The 26,390-nt window shown below is 37.8% G+C and overlaps 1 protein-coding gene across 1 annotated transcript in view; it reads left to right on the top strand.

Moving 5' to 3' along the window:
• Positions 1 to 26,390, top strand: part of ISM1 (isthmin 1) — a 757,871-nt gene that overhangs the window by 566,686 nt on the left and 164,795 nt on the right. The window contains exon 3 of the mRNA XM_044056225.1: positions 1,227 to 1,491. Within this exon, the coding sequence (XP_043912160.1) occupies positions 1,227 to 1,491 (265 nt within the window). The remainder of the gene's footprint in view (positions 1 to 1,226; positions 1,492 to 26,390) is intronic.

Raw genomic sequence — 26,390 nt, 5'->3', positions numbered from 1 at the left:
CTTATTTAATTAGTATATTAATTAAATAATTAATTTGTTAATTGGGTTTGAGATCTGATTCATGAATCATTTTCAGCCATGACCTGCTACTGGTGGCACATGGTAAGACGGCAGTTATCTGTATTCTTATGCCTGCAGTCTAAGATTAATGGTTGCCTGATCCCAAACACTGTACAGAAGATTGCAGTATAGTGGAGAGGATTCCTTTTATCTTTTGTAGTAACCTTCCAGACATCTCTAGTTTTCATTTTATTTCATTAGCTACTATGCTGTAAACTTTGATACTGTTACGGATTTCAGGCTTTTAAATCAAATGCAGTTTAGTTAACATTAACACAATAGTTGCAAACCATCATATATACAAAGTCTGAAGAGTGAAGGTTAGAGGTGAAATTCTGTTTGATTTTCATCTATAGAAGCTTGAATCCTGATATGTCAAAATGAAAGTAGTCAACTTTATTACTGGAAGCATACACACTTGTTCTGAAAACACTAACATGATAAATGTTTTATTCCAGCTATTACAGTATGAGATGAACATACAATTTTAAACAGTCTTACACCACTTTTTCCCATTTCAAAGACTACAGATGTGGAAAATAGTGGAAAGCAGGAGAAACAGCTTGAGATAACGCCACTTGATAAATAACACCATTCACCATATCAAAATTTACCAACCTGTTCCTTTTGAGACCTTCTGAATTTGTAGGCCGTTGTGCATTGTATTGCCAAATGAAAGACTCAATTTAAGGAAAAACCTTGTATTGCCATGGTTTGCTGGTCTTCATCATACTATCAGGAAACTCATCCTTTAAGATATTCCGTATTATGTATGAAATTAGTGAGCCTTTGTGGTAGAATGGGGGTCTTTACCCTAAAAACTGGAATTCATGCAATACAACTTCACACTGGTAATTTAACTGGGTTTAAATTATCTGTTTACCAAAACATGAACAACATATAGTCCAGAGCAATATGATTGGAATGTGGTGTTTCATTATATAAAAGGCAAAAACAGAACATTTTTTGTCACAGTATACTTAAAAACAAAGCTGTTGATGAGGTTTCTACTCACAGAAATGGAACTTGTATGCAGTTGCCTATTTCACCAGAGAGTTTGAATTCTTTGTCTTATAAATGTGTAGTTCGGTATTATTTATTTGGCATGCATAGTTGGTCTGCATTGGTAGTCAAGGTTCCTTATCAGTGTGTCTTGAATTTATTAGGTTACCATAGAAGTTGTGGATGGTTCTGATACCGAAAATGAGAAAGATTTACGGAAAGAGGACAAATCTACTTGGTCCATCAGATCTTCTGATTGGAGGAATTGGTGGCAAAGGTCGTCAGGTTCGTCTCGCTTGAGTAATGGTGATGCTGACTACAAATATGATAGTGCTACTGAAGACAGTAACTTTCTAAACCCAATAGGAGGCTGGGACAGAGGGTCACCCAGCCACAGAAGTTTTGAATCCAAAACACAGCCTGAATATGGTAAGTTAAGGTTTCCTTCACTTCTTGGATACTGCAGCAATCTTAGATATTAGCAAACTTATGTAATAGAAATATTACATATTCTATGATTAAGTGAGGACTCATTGAAGTTCTGTAACACAAAAACGTCACCGGGAAATAGTGAGTAACATATAAATTGGCATATAGTATCAGTTTGCTTACTTTTTTAAATTGCATCATAATCGGTAAGGCTCATGAGTAAAATTCATGGCTTTTATTAAATCTTTTGGGGCAGTTATGGAGAAAACATATTGCTCACTTCATGTGCATTGTCTTAGCTAAAACTTGGTGAGTGAAGCTTTGAGGAAACTACTTCTAACAAAAAGTAAAACGCAAAATCAGCATATTACTATTTTCAAGCTTTATTTCACAATCTCACAGAACAATTTTTTTTTGTAATTTCTACTGCATTTGGACCTCAATATAAGGCACATAGGTCCATAGGTAGTTACTAAAGATGTGGCCCATGAGATCTTTAAAGGCTCAACACCAACATGGAAACAGTCAAAAGGTCTTTGTTTTTTATCTTCAGGATTTAAGTAACTGTCTTCCATGCCATACTGTATTGCTCACAAGCTAAGGTTGCATAGAACTTGTGACATTAATTATTTGTAGAAGACACACCTATATATCTTCTGACTACCTGTCTTGTGTTTGTCTTTGGGAACTTGGTAGCTCATTTGTCTTTCTTTGCTTAGATTTTCTTTGAATGAGCTAATCGTCTTGCTGACTAGTATGTAAATAATAAACTATTACAGGTGCTTGCATTTTTGTATTGGAACATTTTCATTTGTTAGTTGTAAAAATACTTTTGATTGTCTTTAAAGATTGCAGTCATTCATTTTTCATTTTTAGTTTAGGCAACAGAAAAAAGGAACTGGATGCACTTAAGTTTCATATCTTATGGTTAGTTTTAATAGCTGTCTGCCTGTCTTTGTTAGTTCTCTCAGTGGAGCAGTCATTGTGCTAGAGTCTTTTATGAAACATGCACTGTAGTTTGCCCTACCAATCAAACTCCTCACAGGCCCACACATTGTTTTAAGGAGTTAAATTATGAAGCACTTTGACCTTGTTAGGGTCAGGTGACATAATTTTCAGGAAAGTTAAAATCATAAAATATGAGCGTACCTTTCTCAAATTCACAAATGTCTATATTTATAGCAAAGGCACATTTTTCTAGTCTATAAGATATTTGTTATCATGTTCTACCATAAAATGATGCATAATTACTGATGTTTTTTAATGCCTGCATACCCCGTATTACTGTTTAAATTACATGCTGGAAGATTTCTGCTGCAAAATCAATATAAAATATGAGATTTTCTTTCCTTCTTTGATCTGTGTGTGTCTGTAGAAAGTAGTCATAGGCCTGTTGTAAGGATGAATTCAAAATTGCTGGTAGTCTGACATGAAATAAACTTTGATGAACACAGCTTTCCCATTTAACTTAATGGTTATACCACCTATTGTCGCTGTAAGATGGGTGCCATTTTGTATAACCTGAATAACTGCTTTCATATCCACAAGTATGTTGATTTGAACTTTTGGCCTAGGTGGTGTCCAAACACTGCCTCAGTTATACTTTGTTCCTCTGTTGTCTTTACTTCATTTACCATCTTTTTTTATTTTTTTATGAAGCAGGATGCGCAGCTGTGAAGCTTGGCATTATAATATTGTAATGTTCCAATTCATTCCCACGCTCTCCTTCTTTACACAAATATATATGAATCTAGGCTGTAGAAGTGTAATTGCTATTGCGATGAAAGTGCTTTTCAGTTATAATCAGTTTCAATAAATTAGAATATTTTCCTTATATGATTGCGATTTCTGTATTTTTACCAGTGATGCTCCATGGAACTCTGTACTTTGGCTATTTCGTTTTGGATTTATCTTGTCAGATATGAAAGGAGAAATAAGCTATGGTTAATGAAATTTGCTGATGATTGCAAGCAGGTTAACATAATTACTTTGGTAAAAAATGACCAGCTGCATTGGCATAGAGGGATAATAAAGCCATGACTATGACCCAGATGACATCAGTTCAGCTGGTGGCTTGGACACTAGAAGATTCAGCTGAGTAGACAGAGGAGTTGATGAAGCAGAGCTTCATCAACTCTTTGGGGGTTGGAAATCACATGTCTAGAGTGTGCATCCTGGGCAAAATCCACTGTGGAGACTGGAGTCTGCTGAAGATGCTTGCCTTTCCAGCAGGCAGGACTATTTGGTGAGACACCCTCATGGAAAAAGACACACACAGCAGCTGTGGGCACCCATTGCACACTATCCCTTGAAGATGTTGCAAGATCTATGTAATAGGAACAAGTAGCTAAAACCCCAAAACCCTGTGCTGGATGATGACCCCACTCTCACTGCTTGACTGTAACCCCAAAGAATGAACAAGCTGTATGGCTGTCACACCTGAGGAAAACAAATAGTCCAGCTGGGAAGAGTAGGATGGAAGCCTGATGGTCAAGCATGGGGAATGGAGTGAAAAATAGAGAGATATATAGACAGAAAAAAAGATAAATGAATAAAAGACAGTGAGGTTCTCCAAGACTGTCTATAGAAATACACACCTAGTGCAATAGAAATCATCTAACCTTTACTGTCATTAAATGTGTCATGAGACTCGGCGAAAATGATAGAACTTATGATTATGATGTAAGGATGAAGTGCAAAAGTATTTTTTACGCTATTTTCTACAAGTAGTTATATCCCCCATCATGTAAAGTGGGCTTTCTGATTCCTAAATATGTATGTTTTTTACTTTAGTTTCTTGAAGTAAATATATTTCTTAAATTTAATGAATTAGTGTTTGTATTTCATGTATACTGAGAAGCTGCCAAGTATTTCCTAATTGTGATTCATATGGTCCAGCATTCTAATGAAGCTGTAATGAGGATAAACACTTTGCAGTGGATAGGTGAGTCTTCTGTAGTCTGCAGTAGATTTTAGCTTATAAAGTTCCTCAGGGTGTAGCAGAATCTATCACTAAGTTAGGAAATCAGACAATCAGTAACTAAATGTACTTATATTCAAATAAACAGTAATAAAAGAGAAATGGAACAGGGTAAGATTCCTAGGAAAGTGTGCAATGCTTGGTGTGTAATAACACAAATATAACATACTGGATCGTAATTCTTTGTAGTGCATGAAGCTTTATCTGCTGCATGTACCACTAGCTTTCGAAGCCGTAAAACACTTAGCCACTTAATGGGCGCTTACACTCACCTCGCCATGCCTCTAAACTGTCCAGATTTTCAAAGAATGTCCTGATTTTTATTGTGTTTGTTTGGCCTGTTCCTCATAAAGTCTGTGGTACAAATCACTGAAGAGTGATATACATGTGTGTTTCAGAGTATGTATCCTTCAGACAAAATGCAGATGAACACAGACCCTGTTATTTTAGCTAGTTTCTGAGTTTTCAAGAGGAAAGGACACCTTATCAGTACAGACAGCAGGTAGAACTATATCTTTTATTCTACAGCTGTCATTTCCTGGTCAGTACTGTTAGATTTTACTGCCTGGCATGAGACCCAACCTTGAAGTCCAAAAAGTCAAAAGTCAAAGTAAACTTTATTGTCATTCAGAAATCACACAAGTGCAAACACTGAATGAAATTCCGTGTCTCTGGACTCAATCTGAAGACAACATATAGACTATTTTCACACACATTTACACATATAACACCTAGCTATAACATCACGTACATGCAGGTAGACAGACTAATATTGTACATAATTAAAAACACATTTTAACACTTATTGAAGTGAACACTTACTTGCATGAGAGTTTAGTATTGCACAGATACTTGATTAAGACATTGCATTGATCCTTGCACAGAAAGGGGCATTTGAGTATTGCACTGTGGACATTAGAGTATTGTACTATGGACCTTAGAGTATTGCACTATGGTTAATTTATGAATTCGCAACATGTATTGCACTGAAAAGAAGAGATATTTTACTGCATTGCTCCTGCCCTAGATGGCCTATTAGTTACAGTCATGGTGTATATTGCACTAAGTATTAGATGAGACTGGTAACCAGGTTAATGCACAATTTGAGATAGTTTCTACTGACCCAGGTCAACATCATGGTGTGTAGTGGTTACTTGAGTTCAGCAGGCTGATGACATCAGGGAAGAAGCTGTTCCTGAATCTCGTAGTTCTGCAACATATGCTTCGGAAGCACTTTCCGGATGATAGTTGCAGGAACAGATTGTAAGCAGGGTGAGTGCAGTCTTTAATTATTCCTCTGGCCCTGCTGAGACATCTGGATAAGTACAAGTCATGGATATGTGGTAAGGTAGTCTTAATGATTGTCTCGGATGTCTTCACCACTCTCTGGAGGGATTTGCGCTCAGAGGTAGAAAACTTAACAACTTAACAACTTAAGCAGGGGTTGCTTAACATTTGTTAAAGTCAGGTCTCATGCCACTGTAGCTCTTAACTGATTTGTCTTTTTCACAATATTGGAATGTAATCACAGCACTCCATGCACTTCATTATCATTAATACGCAATAAAACAAATAAATACAAAAAGCAGCTACAAAAAGTCAGACTCAAACAAAACTAGTAATGATCAAAACAAGGAACCGTCCAACTACCATGGTCCAACACATATGCTTTAATAAAATGAAAACAAGAATGAAACGTGGTACAAATAAGTGCTTTTGAGTTAAAAACCCTTCTTCAAATCTGTAAAAAACATACATTATTCCCTTCTATTTAAATACAATCATAACCAATCAATAACAAGAATTAATTAAAAGAAATCAAAAATATGTTAATTATATTTAGCTGTTTCGTTGGTCGATTAAAAAATTAAGAACCAATCTGAAATAGTCTCAGTCACATTATAGCCAATGAGAAGTCTAACATGCATAGAATGTAAATGGTTCTGGTAAGATGGTACATAACCAATCAGAAATAAAAAGTAAGGGGCATTCATCCAATCAATCATCAGAATCAGTCCGCATTCATTTTGATCATCTCTAGGAGAATGCTATCAGTCTGATATTCAACCAGCAAGTAATTATGGACCAATCCAAATCATTCTGTGTTCTTAAGTAACAAACGGGGAATGTGACATAAATGAAATCTTATAGGTTAAGCAGACTATCGTTCACCAATCTGGAATGATATGTCTTTCCATGTTCATTACATTTGAAATAGAAAACATATTTCAATGCACAGTTATTATTAATATGGTTTCTTACATGCCTTCCTAAAAACAGTCTTTGTTGTTGAATGGCTATTTAAAAGTATAACAGGATTTGTACATATTCCAAAATAGATCCAAACTGTTCTCTGTTCTTGAATAATCAACGGGGGATGTGACATATATGAAATCTTATAGGTAAAGTGAGCTGTCATTCTCCAGTCTGGAGCAAGACTTTTTCCGTGTTCATTACGGGCAAAATAAAAAGCATATTTCAATGCACGATTATGTTAATGTGGATTCTTAGATGCCTTCCTAAAAGCAATCTTTGTTGTTAGATGGCCATTTAAAAGTAAAACATGATTCGTACGTATTCAAAACAAATTCAAAATATATATCCTATTCTCTGGCTAAGGTCAGTCTAGCAAACTCTACAAACCGATCCAGCCTTGATTTATATAGAAAAAAACTGAAAAATTTAAAACTGTGTTGTGCAATGTACCTTCGGCTTTGAAAGATATTCAACACTTTTTGAATTCTTTCTATGAACATGAGTAAACATGGCAGTAAAATGAGACTAATGTAATGAAACTAATGATTGTGAACATGGACATACAGAGTCTCTTCACCATCATTCCGAATGACTATGGTATTGATTCAATAAGAACCTTGTTGCATGAAAGAACTGCTTACAGTAATGAGACAGATTGTCAAATGATAGCTTGCTTTATCTATCAGATTTAATTTGTCACATACTCCACTTGTTATTCAAGAACAGAGAATGATTTGGATCTGTTTTGCAATAAGCATGAATCATGTTATGCTTTTAAATGGCCAGTCAACAACAAAGGCTGCTTTCAAGAAGGCATTTACGAATATGTTTTCTATGTCGCCCGTAATGAACACGGAAAGACATCTCATTTCAGACTGGTAAATGATAGTCTGCTTAACTTATAAGATTTCATTTATGTCACATTCCTCATTGGTTACTTAAGAACACAGAATGATTTGTATTGGTCCATAATTACTTGCCAGTTGAATATCAGGCTGATAGCATTCTCCCAGAGATGTTCAAAATGAATGCGGACTGATTCTGATCATTGATTGGATGAATGCCCCTTACATTTTATTTTTGATTGGTTATGTACCATCTTACCAGGAACATTTACATTCTGTGCATGTTAGACCTCTTATTGGCTATAATGTGACTGAGACTATTTCAGATTGGTTCTTAATGTGTAAATTGAGCAACAAAGTAGTTGAACATATTGAACATATTTTTATTTTGTTTTAGTTCATTCTTGTTATTGATTGGTTATGATTGTATTTAAATAGGAGGGAATAATGTATGTTTTTTACAGATCTGAAGAAGGGTTTTTAACTCAAAAGTGCTTACCTGTACCATTCTTCGTTCTTTTTTCATTTTTATTAAAGTGTATGTATCGGGCTGTGGTAGTCGGACTGTTCCTCGTTTTGATCATTACAATTAATAGAAGACTAACCTGGGGTGATTGCTCAGGGAGAAAATTAGGAGTATGTGTATCACTGCAATGATAGTCTACAGCAAAGTATGTTTGTGTATGTTACACATCAACTGAATTAGTGCTATATGGAAACATGCTAATGGAACTGAATAGACTTCTAGGCAAGGCTGAAGCTCCAAATGTATGTGGAAGCAGCTATTGAAGGCATTTCCTGGTGGGAAGCCAGTCTAGCAGCAGTTCCAAGTTTCATAGACAGGTGGAGCTGTACTGGTACTAGGCACAAGCACAATTTGATGTAGCCTGAACTTTTCCCTAAACTCCTATGTTGATAGCTTGCGGTGTTCTGTTTTCAAAGATACATGTAATTCCCTGTTGGATTAGTGGCCCTGCAATTCCATCCCTTATCTTAGACAGCATTAATTCATTTATAATGGCCACGACACACTACATGTGGAGTTCCTACACTGGACATAGCCATGCATCTCTGCCTGTATGCCAGACCTGTCTCCCTGCCAGCGATGCCAGGCCTATCATACATGTGAAGTTCTTGAGCCACAGAGCATGAGCCAGACTCAGCTGTCCCACTGAGTCCTGGAGTAATCTGGGCTGTGCTCAAAAGGTAATGACATTCAATAACACAGAATGTAATAGTTGAATTACCTGCTCCTGGCATAGCAAAACTCCTTTCAAATGAATACTTTAAAGTATTGCACTGCACACTGTTTTCTCCATTATGATATCATCAAAAGGTGCCACTGGATGACTCAGAATCAGAAAGTTGGCTAGCAGCTCAGCAGGCAATGCATAAAAACACAAGTTTTTTAAACCCTGGTGCACTAAAATAACTAAAGACTACATACTTTAGAATTAGTAAAGCCACTTTACATGATAAGACAGGAAAACAAAGTGGTAAAATCTTTTGCATTTGAACTTTAAGATCTAGGGATAGTTGGTGACAATCATTTTAACTTTGACCAGTGTGTATCTGCTGAAGTTAGGAAGCCATATTCTTTAGGCTATCTAATTCTAAAGGGCATGTGTAGTCCATGCAGTAAGATCATTCTGCCACTTTACCTCTCAATGATCTGACCCAATATTGAATACAATCGTGTGTTTTGTAGCCTTTGAACAAACTCCTGAAATGATTTGAAAAGGTATAAGAGCTCCTACAAGAAGAATCATAATGTTGAAAGACAAGAACTATCATTATTTTCTGTCTGGTTCACAAGGCAAAATGTCTAGTTCTGTTTGGAAATGCAGACATGAAACACACTGTTCAGCAATCTAACACCAGACAGAGAAACCCAATACAAAAACCAGGTATCAGTAATGAAAATCGAAATCCAAAAGAAAAGCAAACATTGGTAACGAAAACCAAAACCCAATACAAAACCAGGTATCAGTAATGAAAATCGAAATCCAAAATTAAGACAAACATCGGTAACGAAAACCAAAACCCAATGCAAAACCAAACATCGGTAATGAAAAGCAAAACCCAATACAAAACCAGGTATCAGTAATGAAAATTGAAATCCAAAAGAAAAACAAACATCGGTAACGAAAACCAAAACCCAATACAAAACCAAACATCGGTAACGAAAACCAAAACCCAATACAAAACCAAACATCGGTAACGAAAACCAAAACCTAATACAAAACCAGATATCAGTAATGAAAAGTGAAAGCCAATACTAATGTAATGTAAAATAAAACATGACAGATACATTGCACAAAGCTCTGCAAGGTAATGGAACAGGCTACTCCTTACTATCTGAAGAAGTTAGTCATTAACTTACTTTAAAAATAATCTTCATATATAGTAGAAAATATCTACATGTGGTTGCAGCAACCATGCTTCCTGTAGGCCAGTAGACTACAACCTAGAAATTCAAACTTATGAACTTCTGAACAGGTTGAATTTTATGCACTTACTCACCGTACTTGCTTCAAGTTAATTCTTGTCATTCATTTGTAAGATGCAGGAAGAGGACTTTATAAAGTGACTGGTTTAAAATAAAAATAAATCCTCTTAAGAATTTAACTAAAACTTTTATTCTGACTTTGTTTTGATTGTCTGTTTCATGGACTTCATCCTCATTGACATTTTTGTGCTGTTAGTCCTCATTGTGTAATTGGATAAGGCAGCTGGAATATGCTAAGCAAAGACATAAGGAGTACAGTGGGAACCCTCTGCTTCATCAAAGTAAAGGAATACAGATCAGCACATACCCAGTTTGAAAGAGTTTTCAAAAATTCGGAAAAGTAATATAGATAACCACTTTAACAGCAAGCACATTCTTCTCTGGGCTACATCTCTTCAACTGCCACATACAAAACTTTGTAATGGCAGAAAACACAGATGTGTTGTAGTCCTAGATCTTTTAGTAATGAGCCAGGCAAATTTCAAGATTCTGTAGGTATATGGATTATGCTTGACCTTATATATACTAATTTCCCATGCCCATTAGGTAGTTCAGTTTAATTGATTCAGAGTGTTTCTTTGGGACATCTAAGACCATGGGCATAGATGACATATGTAAATGAACAACTGTTGCTGGACTAGTTATCATAGGAGGGAGTAAGTAAAACTGCTATTCTTCTGAAGCCTCTTCAGTAATCAGCGTATATCCAGATGTTAACCACTTATTCTTAAATCAGTATTTTGATAAATGCTCATGTTGACTCTTCTCAACATTACACCCTGATACCTGCCAACGTTTTTAAAACTGACACGTCATTATTGATATCTCTTTAATTGTTGTGTCATTAAATATATAGTCATACTATTTATTTTTATACAAGCAATTCTTACCTAATTATGTTTTGGCATAGAGTTGGAGTCATAGGTGAAAATGATGAAATGGCAGCCCAGCTAACAACTAGTAAATAAACAATACAAATCTGAATTAGTAAAATTGTCACACATTACCAGTTATTCATTCTCGATAGTCATTTGTGGATTTGGAGGCCTCACTAAAGTTGGATCAGCCGCAGCTGCTTGTTCATAGTTGAGTCTATAAGCAGATTCTTTTAGCCATTTCCCGAGGACAGCTTATGCCGATTCAGACCTTTATGTTTTATACACCAGAGAGCTTAAGAGGAACTAGCAAGAGATATGCGTTCTCATCTCCACAGCCATCTGCAACTCTATAACCTCTTCAGAAGTGCACAGTTTTTGTAGAAACATATACTCCTATATCTCTTCGGCTGTATTACAGACTGTTATCCTTTTTAGTAGGAAAATCTTTATTCATGCTAGATACAGAAGTGGTACTTTTAAATGACAGTCTAATGTTTTATATGGCAGGAATATTTTCTAGAGATAGTTGGAAAGTCCTAAATAATGTACATTGTGAAAAATAAAGTACTTAGGTCTATACCTGTTCAGAATAATTCATGATTGTGTCACTGAATCTCCTTAGTATTAAATGTAGTACTCAATAATCCTTCATCCTAGAGGTTCTGTGGTATAATTCAACATGTAACAACCCTCTTCCCTTAACTCTGCATCCTGGGCTACTTAACAGGAATACATTTTGATCATCCAATCATTTCTTACTCCTACTGGATACACAGTCCCTTTTTAGGGGCAACTCATGAACAATGTCTGGTTCATTGACTTGGTCAAGGTTCTACAGTAAGCAAATGAGGGCGGAGGGAATCAAACCCATATCACTGGGACTAATGTTCATAACCTTAAACCTCTTCTCCAACTGTCAGGCTGTACTGAGTTGTTTTCCAAGTCAGCAGCAGTTTTACTGCAGGTTGAGTCCCCTGACAGTTTCATTATTAACTGGCTGCAGCTTTCTTTATGTTTTCCTCATATACTGCTACAGATGTATCCAGTATGGCTATGTGATGCCCCCTTTTTTTAGTCTTCATAACACCTGCCTTGCTCTACATTCACTCGGAGAGCTCTGGCATTCTCTAACAGAAGCAAGCCTAAGGATCGCTCCCACTAGGTGCAGTAAACCTGTTGTCTACCTACCTCTATCATTTTCTGATGCTAACCTCATTCTGATTCAGCATTCTGCCACATTAATGAAAAGTATTCCTTACAACCAAAATCCCCTTACAGGTGCAAAATTATATTTTAGAACATATGTTAATGATATTCCAGACTTGCTATATATTTTAACAGGTATTTTTTTTTTATTCCTACACATTGGAGCTGAATTTATTTCAGTCTTCCATGCAATAACCAACTGAAGGTTACACAGCCTTCTTTTCTTATGACAAAATGACAAAGGAAGATTTAAAACATAAATTGTGCTAAACACAAAATGAGCAAATAACATCAGCAATAAATGCTTTCATCATTATGCCTGAAGAATGACAAAAACTCTTAATGTAAGCTTAATTTATTTGTTTTGTATGGATTATATTTTTATTTTTTAATTATTGCTTTTATGTGGTGATTCTTTTCAGATTTTTATTTTTTTTCACTACTGTTTCACCACCTTATTCATTGTTTCATTTTAGAACATTAGAAAAATATTTCTTAGTATGTACAGGGAAACTCTAATGTAGGACCTTGCAGTTTTTTTCTAAAACTGACCAGCCTGGCAATGTGTATGCTGATAAGAGTGAAAATGTTGGCTAATAGTCGATTGCTGGATTCTTCATTATTTGTATTTCAAAGTCTGTTCTTCTCTCACTTGTGTTTTCTGTTATGTATTTGGTTGTTGCCAGTTTTTGTTTACTGCTTACTTTGACTGTACAATCCATTTTATTTGTCATTATGTGTGCTAGCTTTTTAACATAAAAGAACTTTATTTTCATCTGATATAACACAATATTCTAAACACTCAACTTGTTAATGAATCCTTTGTGCTCCCCAAAAGTATCCACTACCCTATATTATTCCAGCCTGCAGCAAGCATCTAGTCAGAAGTGTGTTGTGATAGACAAGGGCTCTAAGATTTATACATTACTATAATATTTTTCCTAAATGATGTAGCTGCATTCAGAGTTTGGCCTTCTCCCAAAGTATGTTGAACTTGGAGATGGTTATACTAAGTTTGAAGTTACAGAGGATGAAGCCTTCTGCAAGGGGTTGTGTGAAGCTTGTTCCCCTCTAGAAAAGTCTAGATTCAGAAGTTGCATTGATCGCATTATTTTCAGCCAACAAAGTTTTTGGTCTTGCCAAGGAACCCCCTGCAATGACTGTGGATGGATCTACTATATATATAAATTATCTATCAATATATATATATATATATATATATATATATATATATATATATATATATATGTGTGTGTGTGTGTGTGTGTGTGTGTGTGTGTGTGTGTGTGTGTGTGTGTGTGTGTGTGTGTGTGTGTGTGTGTGTGTGTGTGTGTGTGTGTGTGTGTGTGTGTGTGTGTGTGTGTGTATGTATATATATATATATATATATATATATATATATATATATATATATATATATATATATATATACACTCAGTATATTTATGCAGATTTTATAAGAATGCAGAAGCCTCTCAGAAAAAAAAACATTGCACCTTTATTACAATAAAGAATTAGAAACTACAAATATGCTGTTTATTTTAGCTTAGTTTAATTTCTTCTTCTGTTGTTGCTGCTTTAAATATTGCAGCTTCAAAGCCAATATTTTACTAAAACCTTAAAACTGCACTGAAATATTTTGTAGCAAACATAGCTGGCATTTGTGTCTCTGTGGTCTGTGCATCATAATGCCACCAGATTCGGACAAGTGTTTTGTAGTGTTCTTTAAAGATGCAGTGTAGTGAGCTGGGCTGCCAAACTATACTGTTAAGTCTTGGAAAGGAATACCCTATGTGGTAAAATGTATTCTGTTATAAATAGTAACAGCTGGGACATTTTATTTTTGAAAACAGATGCTGAAATACAGACTTTAAGTACTGCCAGCTTTACTTTAAAGACACTATGAGTATTTGCTTCCCCATAGTTGTAGCTATTGAATCATATCACCACAATAAGTGCCTTGACCTTTGTAAAGAACTACCTTAAAATATTCACAATCTATAGGCATCGGGGGTGTCAAATTGGCTATACAGCCAAATGTATTTCTCATGTGTCACTTGTAAGTCCATTTCTTCTCATCAGCCAAGTATAAGGTTTGGCTAAATAGCCAAAGCTACTAAAAGTGAGCAGCAAAATCTGTATACACTCGTTAAAAAAGTGCTTTTGTCAATAACGCTCTGAATAAAGAAATGAATGACACCCCATCATTCTCAGCATATTATCAATTACAAGTAGTCCTGCAGAAAAGGACTCTGACAGCCAGGCGTAATCCACAGTTCATTTCTATCATGTCTTTTTTATTTACCTTTACATAAAAAGTGAGCCTTTTTGCATTACTGTCTTGTGAAAACATCTGCTTTTTCAAGCAATTGTTAACAATTTTTCAAATTGCATTAAATCTCTCTGCCATTGACCTTTAAACAATGCATTTATATCAAACATCTGGAGCAAATTTTCAGTGCAAAACGCTGTTCTTTGTAAGTAATTGGGTATGAAGTGTGCTGTGTAAAAGGTCTCCAGTGGGACCTTGTGTATATGCTCCAGTAAACTTACCAGAACCTGCAGACTAGAAGAGATTGGTTATTAAGGAAACAATCATGTCGTCCATTTTTGTAGGTCACAATTATAGCAAAGTCAAGATTATTTTAGAAGGCAGCTGTAAGAGGAATGAATTACCACCATCTGTTTTTGGGACTTTATTCTTGTTGCTGGCATATAAAAGAAACTGCCTAAAGAACAGCTGTAGTGCAACAAAGGTACAAGTTTGTATAAATGGCGATTTGCTTGGCAAAACATCATATCAGTTTTGCTTCCTAAGCCAGACGTAATAGGAACTGTTGTTAGTAAGTAGGCCTGAGGTTATCTGAAGGGCACTGGATTACATCATCAGGAAGGCTTGGGTGCTGATGGCAGTATTGTGCATTTATTTTTGAAACTAGGGTTAATCGCTTAACCTAAGTCCAGATATGGTGTACACTTACATGGCATTTAATAACAGTGGAACATAATTAAATCTGTTGTACTGGATTTAGCTTATCATTTCTGATCTTTACCTAGGCTTTCTACAGCATTAAAGTTTGTTAGTGCTTCTGTGTTCCCCAGGAAAGCTAACAGTCCATAAATAATATTGCTAGTCCTAGAGGATATTGTAGGCACTTGAATTTACTTTCCAGCAGCAGTAGAATGTAGCAGAATGAGACACAGTTGTAAGCATCTATTTATCTTGGTGCCATGGGTAAGGGGAATATCGTATGTACATCACTAAAGCTAAGAGATTTGGTTCTGACCATTGAGGTTAAAAGAGCCTTTAGTTACACCTGTGCACAGGAAATCATCTCTGGGTCTTTTTTAGTCTGGGGAAGTAGCAGCCCATCTCTAAACAGCCCTAAGTTAGCAAGTTTATTGCTAAAGTGATTTTGGACGCAAATGTTTGAATCTTTCCTACTGCCTCCCTGATCCATTACATTCTGGCTTCAGAAAATGAGACTGTGCCAACATACTGAGTAAAATATATTATCCTTAACTGAATGAAATACATTAATTTCAAGCTCAGTCTATGACAGACAGAGATGTTAGCAATTCATGTGACCTTTCTGCTCTCCAAAGCTCTCCACAGCTACTGGTCTTTCTCCCATTATTATTATTATTTATAGAGGAAATTGGATGGAATTTTTGCATTTAATTCTCAAAAGAGAGGTCAAAGCTAATGTTAAGGGTTTGTGACTAAACAAGTTTGCAGATAACTGCATGCTTGGAGCCATCATAATCTCATGAGGACACTAAGATCCCATGCAAGGGCCTGTCCCAAACAAATAGCTGGTGTCAAAACCATGGACTAAAACTAAATGCCAAGAACTATATAATTGTATCCTTCATCAGGCATAACTCCCATTGTAATTATCACAGTGACAACACACCCTTGAAAATTGATCCCGTAGTTAGGAAGCTAGATCTCAACAATGAACTCTTCTTTGATCAACATATATCCATTGTAGTAAGGAAGTTTTTTTTCCATTGCAGCTATATCTAAATGTATTGCATCTAGGTCCAGGGATGTAATTGTTCCAGTGTACTTAGCACTCATTAGACCAATCACTGTGTATAAAAGGCCAGTCACTGAGTATAATGCTCCTTTCAGTATGTATGTGTCCAAACACATATAACCACTTGGTGACCACAGTGCTTTTTCACGAAAAAAGATTATCGGCCTTAATCATAAAAACTATACAGACTATCTCAAAGCCTTGTCCTTTTGTTCACTATCATACAGACTACTGAGGGGTGACTTCTGTTTCATATATAGAGCTTCAACAGACCCAGTCTGTCAGACCTATTTCACAAGCATAAGTTCAGTAGTATCATAAATACTCACTCAAAGGACCTCAGTCTGTTTTGCAAAATAAATGTAATATGTTGGAGGGATAGGTATGTTTCACAGAGAATCGCTCTTCTATGGAACCATCTTCCACTCCACATAAAGCAAACTACTTCTCTTACTCTAGTCGAATGTAATTTGGATGAATGTATGGATAACTACAACTTCACATTTGGTTTAGCACCCCTGTCCCACATGGATAAGGGAAGCATGTAAATGCCTGTCTCTAAGTAATTCATTTGCAAAATATAAGGTCTAAAAACTCCCATGAGAATGTTAGGGTAGGCTTCATAAGATCCTCACTAATGAATAGACTAGCTAGTACTTTATGAACCTATGAGTCTTTATTCTGAATGCAGAATCTTGGCATGATTCATGATGAATGGCTAACACTCAGGAACTGCAAGTCAATGGCAGTTAAATTGTTTTTTATCTACTAGATGAACAATGCAGCTGAGTCCACCAGAGGACCTTAATAAGGGGGTTGAGGGTTGGCATGATAGTCAATGTGTTTACATCACAGACACAAGATTTGGTCACTATCTGGATATTTGGGTTGTGGGTTGCTATAATGGCGTTATTGTCACAGATGTAAGGTACAGGAGTTGATTCTCATCTTTGGAAGGGAAATTGGCGAGGCTTAAAATGGCCCCCATAGCCTAGAACTTACCTATGAAACATTTATGCTTCTGTTTATTGTGCCTGCTCTACAGCAACAGCCTTTATCCAAGGCTGGATAGTACAGTCTTAGGTCACCTCTGTGTGGTGCAGAATGCTGCACTGTACTCACTAGCAGCAGTCCGTTGGCACTTCTTGATGACAGCACTGCTGCACAGCCTGTAGTGGCAGTAGGTGGCATTTAAATGCAAGCATTTGACTTATCTTGTATTGCCTACAACTATTTATCCTACATTGAAGAGTTGCTGGTGCCTATCCCAGGTCTCAATCCCTCTGGTCAGCAGACACAGGACTATTAGTAACTCCAGTCTGAGGCCAATAGCACACAAGTAGAAACTGTTTTCTTCACTCTGTTTCTTACTTCTGGAATTCTTTACCTTACTTCTGGAATTCTTTACCTTACTTCTAGAATTCTTTACCATGACTGTTATGGTCAGACCAGTAAGATGTAGTTTCAGAAGTCATTTTAAAACTGTTTCATGAAACAATTACTTATAATTTTGGTGCACTTGTCAAAGCTTCTTAATGTTTTTTTTTTGCTTTGTTTTGAAATTGTTTGCATGGCACATGTGTATGCCAAGCATGACGACATTTCCAAAGTCAACCTTTTGTGGTCAACCTTGTGAACATCAATATTTGGGTCATACATTCTTTTTCAGTAGACCGGTGTGTGTGTGTGTGTGTGTGTGTGTGTGTGTGTGTGTGTGTGTGTGTGTGTGTGTGTGTGTGTGTGAAGAAGCCACACTTTGCTTCCATACAATAATTATATTTGCTTTTATACAGTTTTACATTATCGAGTACCTTGACAATAGCGTGAGGCTCACATTTGAATGAGGTTGACTTTGTTTTACTTTTAACCAGTACTAACACTTTGGGCATTGAGCTAAGCAACACTGATGTGGCCTGGGTTGGAATTTACTGCAAGTCTTTTTGTTATGCTGGAATTTCCAGAAAGTGGACTTTGCCTAAAAATCGTACAATGGAGCAGAAAATGCTTTGGCCAATATGTAGAATCCATGGAACAAAATGTGGAAGCCATTCTTGACAGTGATAGTTTGGCTTCCTATGCTGCCACTTAATGGATTCTCTTATTATGACATTAGCTGCTTAGCCAATTGCTAAAGCCTTCTGTTTGTATCTGGGCACCATTCAAGGTGTGGGTAAGGTTCCACCCAGGGATAGAATCTTAACTACATTTGACATATGCATAGCAAGTTCCAGTATGTCTCTCTGTGTAACTTTATGTCCTTTTGGTTAACTAGAGCAAAAAACAAAAAAATAAATAAATCAGAGTCCAGAAATAAGAACTAAATGACAGACAATAGCAATAACTATTCTGTCATAGTGAGTAGTGTGCTTAATGAATCATCTATTCATATTACTTATTTACATAAGACCATAAGCAGTGGAGGCTAGATTTATTTAAATATATTTGAAGCATACACCCTGCTTGTTGCAGCTACAACAATAGTTTTGAAAGGCCTTTTTCAAGATGTCCAGAAAGATAGCATGTTGAAAGTAATTTCCCGCTCTAACTAACATTCTTCCCCCTTATACACCCAAAAGAGCTCTCAGATCTGAAAATCAGAACTTAATTACTATCCATAAACCTAAAAATCCTGCTGGCCAACTTCTCCTATCTTTCTCACTAGGCAAAAAATGGAATTCCCTTCCCTCCACACTAAGAACCATACCAAACTCAGAAAACTTCAAAACCCAACTATTCAAACACCTGTCCACTAAATGGAAATGTACCTGCCTTCACCCACCCTAATCCAAGGGGGCTCTCTCCCTGGTTCCCTAGCTCTACAGCTCTCATAGTTATCTTCCAATGAGCCTATCTAAGCTCTCAACAATTTCTATAGCTTCTCTCTAAGCTCTCAACAACTCCTACAGCTACCCTCGCACAGCCCAACCTTGTAAATATTGTAAATAACATTCTACTGTTGATGTGTGTATGTAAAACGTATTTACATTTTCCTAAAAGATTTGTATGTAAACTGTTTCCACACCTAACATATATCTGTTTTCCTCAAATGAAACTGTATGATCCCTACCTGCAAGCTTAATGAATTTGTTAACTATGCATGATATTGAATGCATTTATGAGTAACTATTCTACATAATATTATCTTTAATATTAACTATCAGTTGTATCTAAATTGTATAATGCATCTTGGAGGTTTTTCTCCCCGGGCCTCCACTGAAAATGGGTCAATTAAGCCCAGTGGACTTCCTCTGTAATCAAACTGCAAATAAATAAATAAATAATGTTGGAATGATTCTGAGGAAATAAACAGTATTTCCTAGCAGGACCTGTAACAGAGTACATTTATCAGTGTCCAGTTAACCCCATCCCCACCCCTAGGTAAGCTATGGTAACAGTCACATACTGTACATACCTAACTTGCTGGGCTTTCTGCTGAATGTGATGCATAGTGGTCATTATCCCATGATATTCACACACCAGGATCACCTGTGGAGTGATAAAGGATCATTAGCACTGTATATGGTTTACCATATGTGAGGATATGCAGTACAGTATGGAAAAATGTCACTGGTGTGCATCTCGCTCCCTCCGTGAGATGTCCCAAATTCTAGCCCACCTAGAAAACCCATGGTGAAACCTATGGAATAAGGTAGAAGAAGTTTCTTGTCCACTGACAGCCGCATATCCTGTGGGGGGGGGGGGGGGGTCATCCAAGATTCAGAGTGGCTTGCAGCAGAACTGCCCTCATTTTGGGCCAAAGCCACAGGTTCTTTATTCTCTAGCAGTGTTCTGTCTTTCCTGCAATAGCCACCCACCACATTCATAACTGCAAGGGTCTCTAACTGTACTCTCCATAGATCCATAGGTTTTGACTAGGCTAATGGCCACTAAGGCCCTTTTACAAGACTAGCCATGCACCCATAACCCATCTGGATCCAGAGTATCATGGATGTCTATACGCAGGGGGTGGAGCATGTTAGTAGGGAGATAGCTAAGGGATTTGTTGGGAAATGTTGGTTAGGATAATATTTTTCTTTTTCACGGCCTCTGTCCGTAAGAGACATGGACACCAGATTGGGGGGGTGTACATTTACAAGTTCTTGTCCAATTGTCAAAGTTTCAAGGTTTTAAATAGTGTCAGGGATAAACTCTGTTTTATATGGATGAAGAGCCTATTCCATTGTGCTGAGATCCTTTGTGACAAATGTCTGTCTCTCCAGCACATTCTGTTTATGCCACAAGCAAAGTTCAGATCCCTGGATCTTCTGTTTCTGGTGCTGTTTGTTTCTGCATGTGCAACAGATCCATCAGGGTTGGTCTGAGAAAGTCCTGTAAGCCAGGCAAAGATCCCCTCTCAGAAGCCTGTGGAAGATTAAATTCAGAAATGGAGCCTTTAGGTGATCAGTGTTGGACAAGGTATTCATACCCTGAATTCTCCTGGTGAGAAGTCTTTGTGAGCATTCCAGCTGTTGCAAGCATCTGGTTAGGTACATGCCAAAGGAGGCATTCTACTCAATGATGGGTCTGCTAGGGTCCAAGTATAGTGGTACTATAACTTTCTTGGACCTGGATGCCATACCCTTACCTATACGTCGGGCAACATAGAATGATTTTCTTACTGTCTTGCTATGTGTCAGTCAAAGGCCAGATTCCTGTCTATATATATATATATATACCCATATCCCTTACTATTGGACTGACTCTTAGTGGCTGTTTTATCAGTGAAATAATTAACTTGGCTTAATAGTTTCCCAAAGGGCATTATAATGTTTTTTTCGGCATTGAGTTGTAGGACATAACTTTGGCACCAGTCACTTGTCTGTGTTGAACCTTCTTGCAAGATGTTGGTGTCTTGGGTTGAATCTATAATAGCTCCCAATTTACAATTATCTACAAACTTGGTGAGCCCGAGACCTTGAATGTTAGCCTTGACTTCTGAGAAGTAGATGCCAAACAGAAGGCAGCCCAGCATAGAGCCCTGGAGTACTCCGCAGGTGACTGGTCTCTTGGTGGAGGTTGTGTCACTGATCTTGACTTCTTGAGTCCTGTCTGTGAGCCAACTGGCAATCTGGAGAGTTATGCAGGAATTTATGCTTAGCTCAGAGAGCTTGTCAACAATTTCTGAGTGGAATATTTCATTGATTGCCTTGGGTATGTAAAGATATGCAGTATGCACTGTTTTACCCTCATCTGTTGCCTTAGTGACTCTTATAAAAATGTCAAACAGGTTAAGCAGAAATGACTTTCCCTTAATAAGTCATATTGGGATTGGTCCAGTGTCTGTGTGTCTGCCAATGTCTTTGTTTATCATTTCCATAATAATTTGCTCCATTGTTTTGCATATTAGGCTTGTAAGACTGATGGGTCTCTAGTTCCCTTGGTCAGTTGACGATCTGCCCTTATGGAGGGAAATGACTGTTGTGGTCCTCCATGCACTTGGAACAGTCTGTTTTGAGGCTGTAGTTGAAGAGTGCCTCAAGTGGCCCTGATAGGTCCTGTTTTAGACTGTTCAGGTGGCCACTAGGGATGTTGTCAGGACCCACAGAGGCAGTGTTCTTGGCTTCAGTGAGTGCTGCCAGCACCTGGTCTCTGCTGATAGCTGGGGGAAGTATGTTGAAGGGGATGTCACCTGGTGGAGCTGAGGGGAGTTGGGGTGGTTGAAGCTTGAGCTGAATTTATCAGCCAGTAGATTTGTTGTGTCACCCTGATCGGTGAAGGTGGTGCCACTCACCACCAGTTCAGGATGCTGCTGTGTGTTACCTTTAAGGTTACAGATGTAGCTGAAGAAGGCAGTATGATAGTCCTTAGCCTGCAAGGCAACCCTGAACTCATAGCTGGTCTTGTTGAACTTAATTAGACCTCTTAGTTTCTTGTTTAGTTGAATAAGAGAACACTTGTCTTTATGGGAGTTGCTCTTCCTAATTTTGGCCATGAGTTTTTTCGTTTATTACATACCCGGTTTATGTGGGGATTCCATCAGTGGAGTTTATTTTTAGTATTTGTTTTGGGTTTACTTCTGGTATGTATGGCAGCCTGTATGCACACATTTACAAGCTTGCATAGGGACTCTGTGAATAATTTTGTATGGATAGCTGTATTCTCTAGGTTACAGGGATCCTTGAATTTCGACCAACTGTCAATTAATAGGATGTAACTTGCCCTAGAACAGCTCCTAACAATTACTGGTTTAGATCCAATCTCACTAGTGAGAACATGGCATGGGGGCGGGGGCAGAGGGGCTCCAATGCTCTCCCATGTTGGTGAGTACCAGATCACACCATGACCATTGAAAAATGGGCCTTCCTTCCAGATGGCATCAAACAGAACATTCATTTTATTTTTATTTATTTATTTTACATTTGTTTACCAGGATAGTCCGACTGGATACATGTCCATTTTCAGCAGAGGACCGGGGAGAAAAGCTCCACATAGTCAAACATGCAAAAGGTTGCACAAGAAGTTAGAAAACAATTAGAATATATAAAACAAAGTGGTAATATATCTTATGTGCATTGGTTTAGTAATGTTCCCTAGTAGGGACTCACAGTTCTCATGGACCGACACAATTACAAGTAAGATTGTAACTCACAGTTAGTCCCTAGTAGGGACACACAGTTCTCATGGACAGATGCAATTACAAGTAAGATTGGATACATAGCATAGTGATGTAGTTAGATGTTGTAATAATTACTGATTATGCTATGATAATTACTGATTATGCTATTGTTTTATAACTTATTCCGGGTTGGTACATGGGCATAGCCAGTTCAATTTGAGATGCTGTTTGAGGTTTTTTTGAAGAAACTTTTGGAGGATTGTAGGGTTTTATAGTTTGGCAAGGCATTCCTGGTTTTGCCAACAAAGTTGGTGAACAGGGATTCACTAGCTGAGTTATTAGCTTTGTGGGTTTGGACCAGTAATTTGTTGGCTGACCATAGGGATCTCAGGTTGCTATATGGCTTAATAATATTTATAAGAGAGGGGGTATCTTTAGGGTGGTACAGAACTTTGTGCGCTATTAAGAGTTGATTGAATTGAATTAAGCTGGGCAGTTATAGCCATTCTAGTTGTTTCAGGTTCTGGCAGTGATGGGTTCTTTAGGTGGAGCCAGTGGTGAATCTGGCAGTATGGTTGTAGGTATTGAACAGCTTATTTAGTTTGGTTTTAGTGAGGTTTGAGAGTACAGGTGAGGCATATAAAAGAGTAGAGAGTAGGTGTGATCGAGCAATTTCAGTCCTAGCCAGCGGGGTTGAGTGTCTTGTTTCTATACAATGATCCAAGCTTCTTATTGATGGTCTGTATGGTTTTGTTGACCTGTAGGTCAAATTTGACATTATTGTCTATGATAACCCCTAGACGTTTAGTGTGGTGATCTGGGGAGATAGTGGTGCTATTGTTAGACGTGACAGAGAATTAAAGTGTGGCAGATCTACTAGTGGGGGTGAAGAGTAGAAGTTTAGTTTTATTGGGGTTCAGTAGTAGGCATTGGTTGGCGAGCCAGTTCTCAATAGTGTTAAATGTATTTTGGGTTAAGATTTGTAGTTCGGATGGGGAGGTGGCTGAACAGATGACAGTGGAATCATCTGCATATTGAATACAGGTAGCTTTAGGGATAGCAGTGTGAAGTTTATTGATAAAAATAGACAAGAGTAGTGGGCCTAGTATGGAGTTTTGAGGGACAACAAGTATGAGAGGTAGCTGACTGGAGAGTTTGCCCTGCCATAGTACCGCCCGTTGTCTACCAGTTAAGTAGGACGGGAACCACTGGATAGTCTGCATGTTGAGGGAAATGGATTTTAGAGAAAGAATGAGAAGTTCATGGTTGACCATGTCAAAGGCTTTTGATAGGTCAAGGAAGAGGGTGGAGGTTAGCCTATTGTCATTTCTGTTATTGTTTATGGCATTAGTAAAGGAAAGGAGGGCTGAGGTGGTGCTGTGGTATGGCCTGAAGCCATGCTGGGAGTTGGATAGTAAGTTATTCTGTGTAAGGTATTGCATTAGTTACTTGTGTACACATTTCTCCATTATTTTGGCTAGTGGGGAAAGAATGACAATGGGTCTATAGTTGGACATGTCTATTGAGCTACCACCTTTATGGAGTGGGATGACATGGGATATTTTCCAGAGGGAGGGGATAGCATTTTCGGATAGGGTTTTGTTGATAAGGATAGATATGGGATATGCAGTGGTATCTGCAGCTATTTGTAGGTACTCTGCAGGAGGAGGTCAGCAGCGAGGGTGGTAGGTTTTAGTTTTTTAACGAGAATTTGGATAAAACTAGTGGATATTGGTTGGAGGCTAAATTTGGGGTGATTTGTGGATAAATTAGGTGTGTGGTTTAAGTTTGTGGAGGATAGGTGATTTGCTAGGGATTGGATTGTTTCGGTGAAAAAGTTATTATAAGCGCTAGCTAAGGTCTCTGGGGAACTATGGGTATAGTTAGCCGGGGTTGGGATGGTAGAATGTCCTGGATGAATTAGTTGATTTAAGCCTGCCCAGAACCTTTTGGGGTTGCTATGGTGTTTTTGTAGGAGATTATGGTAGAAGCTTTTTTTATCCAGTAAAATATTTTTTTTTGTGTAATTCCTGAGTTGATGATATTTTAGATGGTCAAGTGGGGGCTTTGGTTGTTCTCCAGCTGGCCCAGGCTCTGTTTCTAGCTTTGATTTTTGATTTGGTCTCTTTTGTGAGCCATGGTGCTGTGTTTGATATAGATTTCATTGTACGTGCTGGAGCATGGGAATGAAGGATACTTAGGAATTTACTGTTAAAGTGAGCTACAGCCTCTTCTAATGGTAGATTTTTTAGTTTTGACCAGTCAACTGTTTGTAGTTAATTTAGGAATATTGTACTGTCAAGGTTTTTTCTGTTTCTCACTGTTTTATATTTGGTCTGGTGAGGGTTTCCTACCTTATGTTTTATGATATAGGTTAGAAAATGGTCGCTAAGGTTGTCAGGGAGAGTGCCAGCAGTATACAGCTGGGGTTGGTTGTTAACTAGGATCCAGTCCAGGATACTTTCCCTGCTGGTCGGTTTATTTATCCTAGTGGGAGAGGTTACGGTCTGTTTAAACCACGATAAGTTTATAGGAGTGAGGGGGGTTCAGAGGAGCAGGGGTGCCAGTCAGTGTTAAAGTCACCAAGAATTATGGTTTCCTGGGGATAAGTAGTGGATAACCAGTACAGGATATCCTCTAGGGTATTTTAAGTTGTTGCCTGGTGGAATGTATCCACAGATGATGTTTAAACATTTGTACTGGTTAATCTGTAATTTGGTTATGAGGAGTTCAGCATTGTTGAATTGGGGTGGTTGAATGGTGTCTCTATTAACAGTTAGAGTATTTTTGTAAAGGATTGCTATCCCACCTCCTCTCTTAGTAGCACAATCTATCCGGTGTATATTATATCCTGGGGGTAGTATCTCATTGTTGGTAGTACTAGGTTTTAGCCAGGTTTCCATAGGACACATAATGTCTGGGGAGTGGGTTGCTAGGAGGGCGTGTAGGTTGGGAATCTTATTGTTAAGACTTCTAATATTTAGGTGAAATGTTAGGAGGGAAGTAGTGGGAGTAAAAAGGGGTAGCTTGATTGTGGGAGTTGTGGTAGGGGAGTGGAGGTTATTGGGTGTGGGTGGGCCAGGGTTGGGATGAATATCCCCATGTGTTATACGGCTATAATGACAGGATATTCTAATCTTTAGGAGTTTGTTTATTAGTTTTATATAGTCTTTGTCTTTAGGATTGTGTTTTGTAGTATATTATTGAGGGTCATATATTCGGTTTGCTGGGGATGGCACAGTGTTTGGTGTTATGTGTGTAGTCGTGGGTGTCTGTTTGACCTTGTGGGTAGTGAATACCATGGTCAAGTATTTGTATGCAGTAAGATGGTAAAATAGAAACAGTATAGGCATTAGAGTAATTAGTATTTTTTTACTTGTTTGCATTTTGTTAGGGGGGTGGGCCATATTTGATGGTTGATTGTGCTAACAGGGTGTGGACGAATGGGTGTGGGGGAGGGCTGTTCAATGATTGGATCTTAGTATGAGGGGAGTGGCTGAGCATAGTTTAAATGTGGCAGTAGTGGGGGCGGATGGGAATTGGGGGCAGGGAGGGGAGCAGTGTGAGCCTGAGCGAAGCTAACACTGACTCCAGTATTTCCCTGGGCTTATGGTATGTTAAGGTAA

Source organism: Protopterus annectens, chromosome 1.part2, assembly GCF_019279795.1.
Source record: "Protopterus annectens isolate FY-2018-M chromosome 1.part2, PAN1.0, whole genome shotgun sequence".
Classification (NCBI taxonomy): domain Eukaryota; kingdom Metazoa; phylum Chordata; order Ceratodontiformes; family Protopteridae; genus Protopterus; species Protopterus annectens.
Note: the sequence above shows the minus strand (reverse complement) of the source record. Positions and strands in the feature narration are given on the sequence as shown.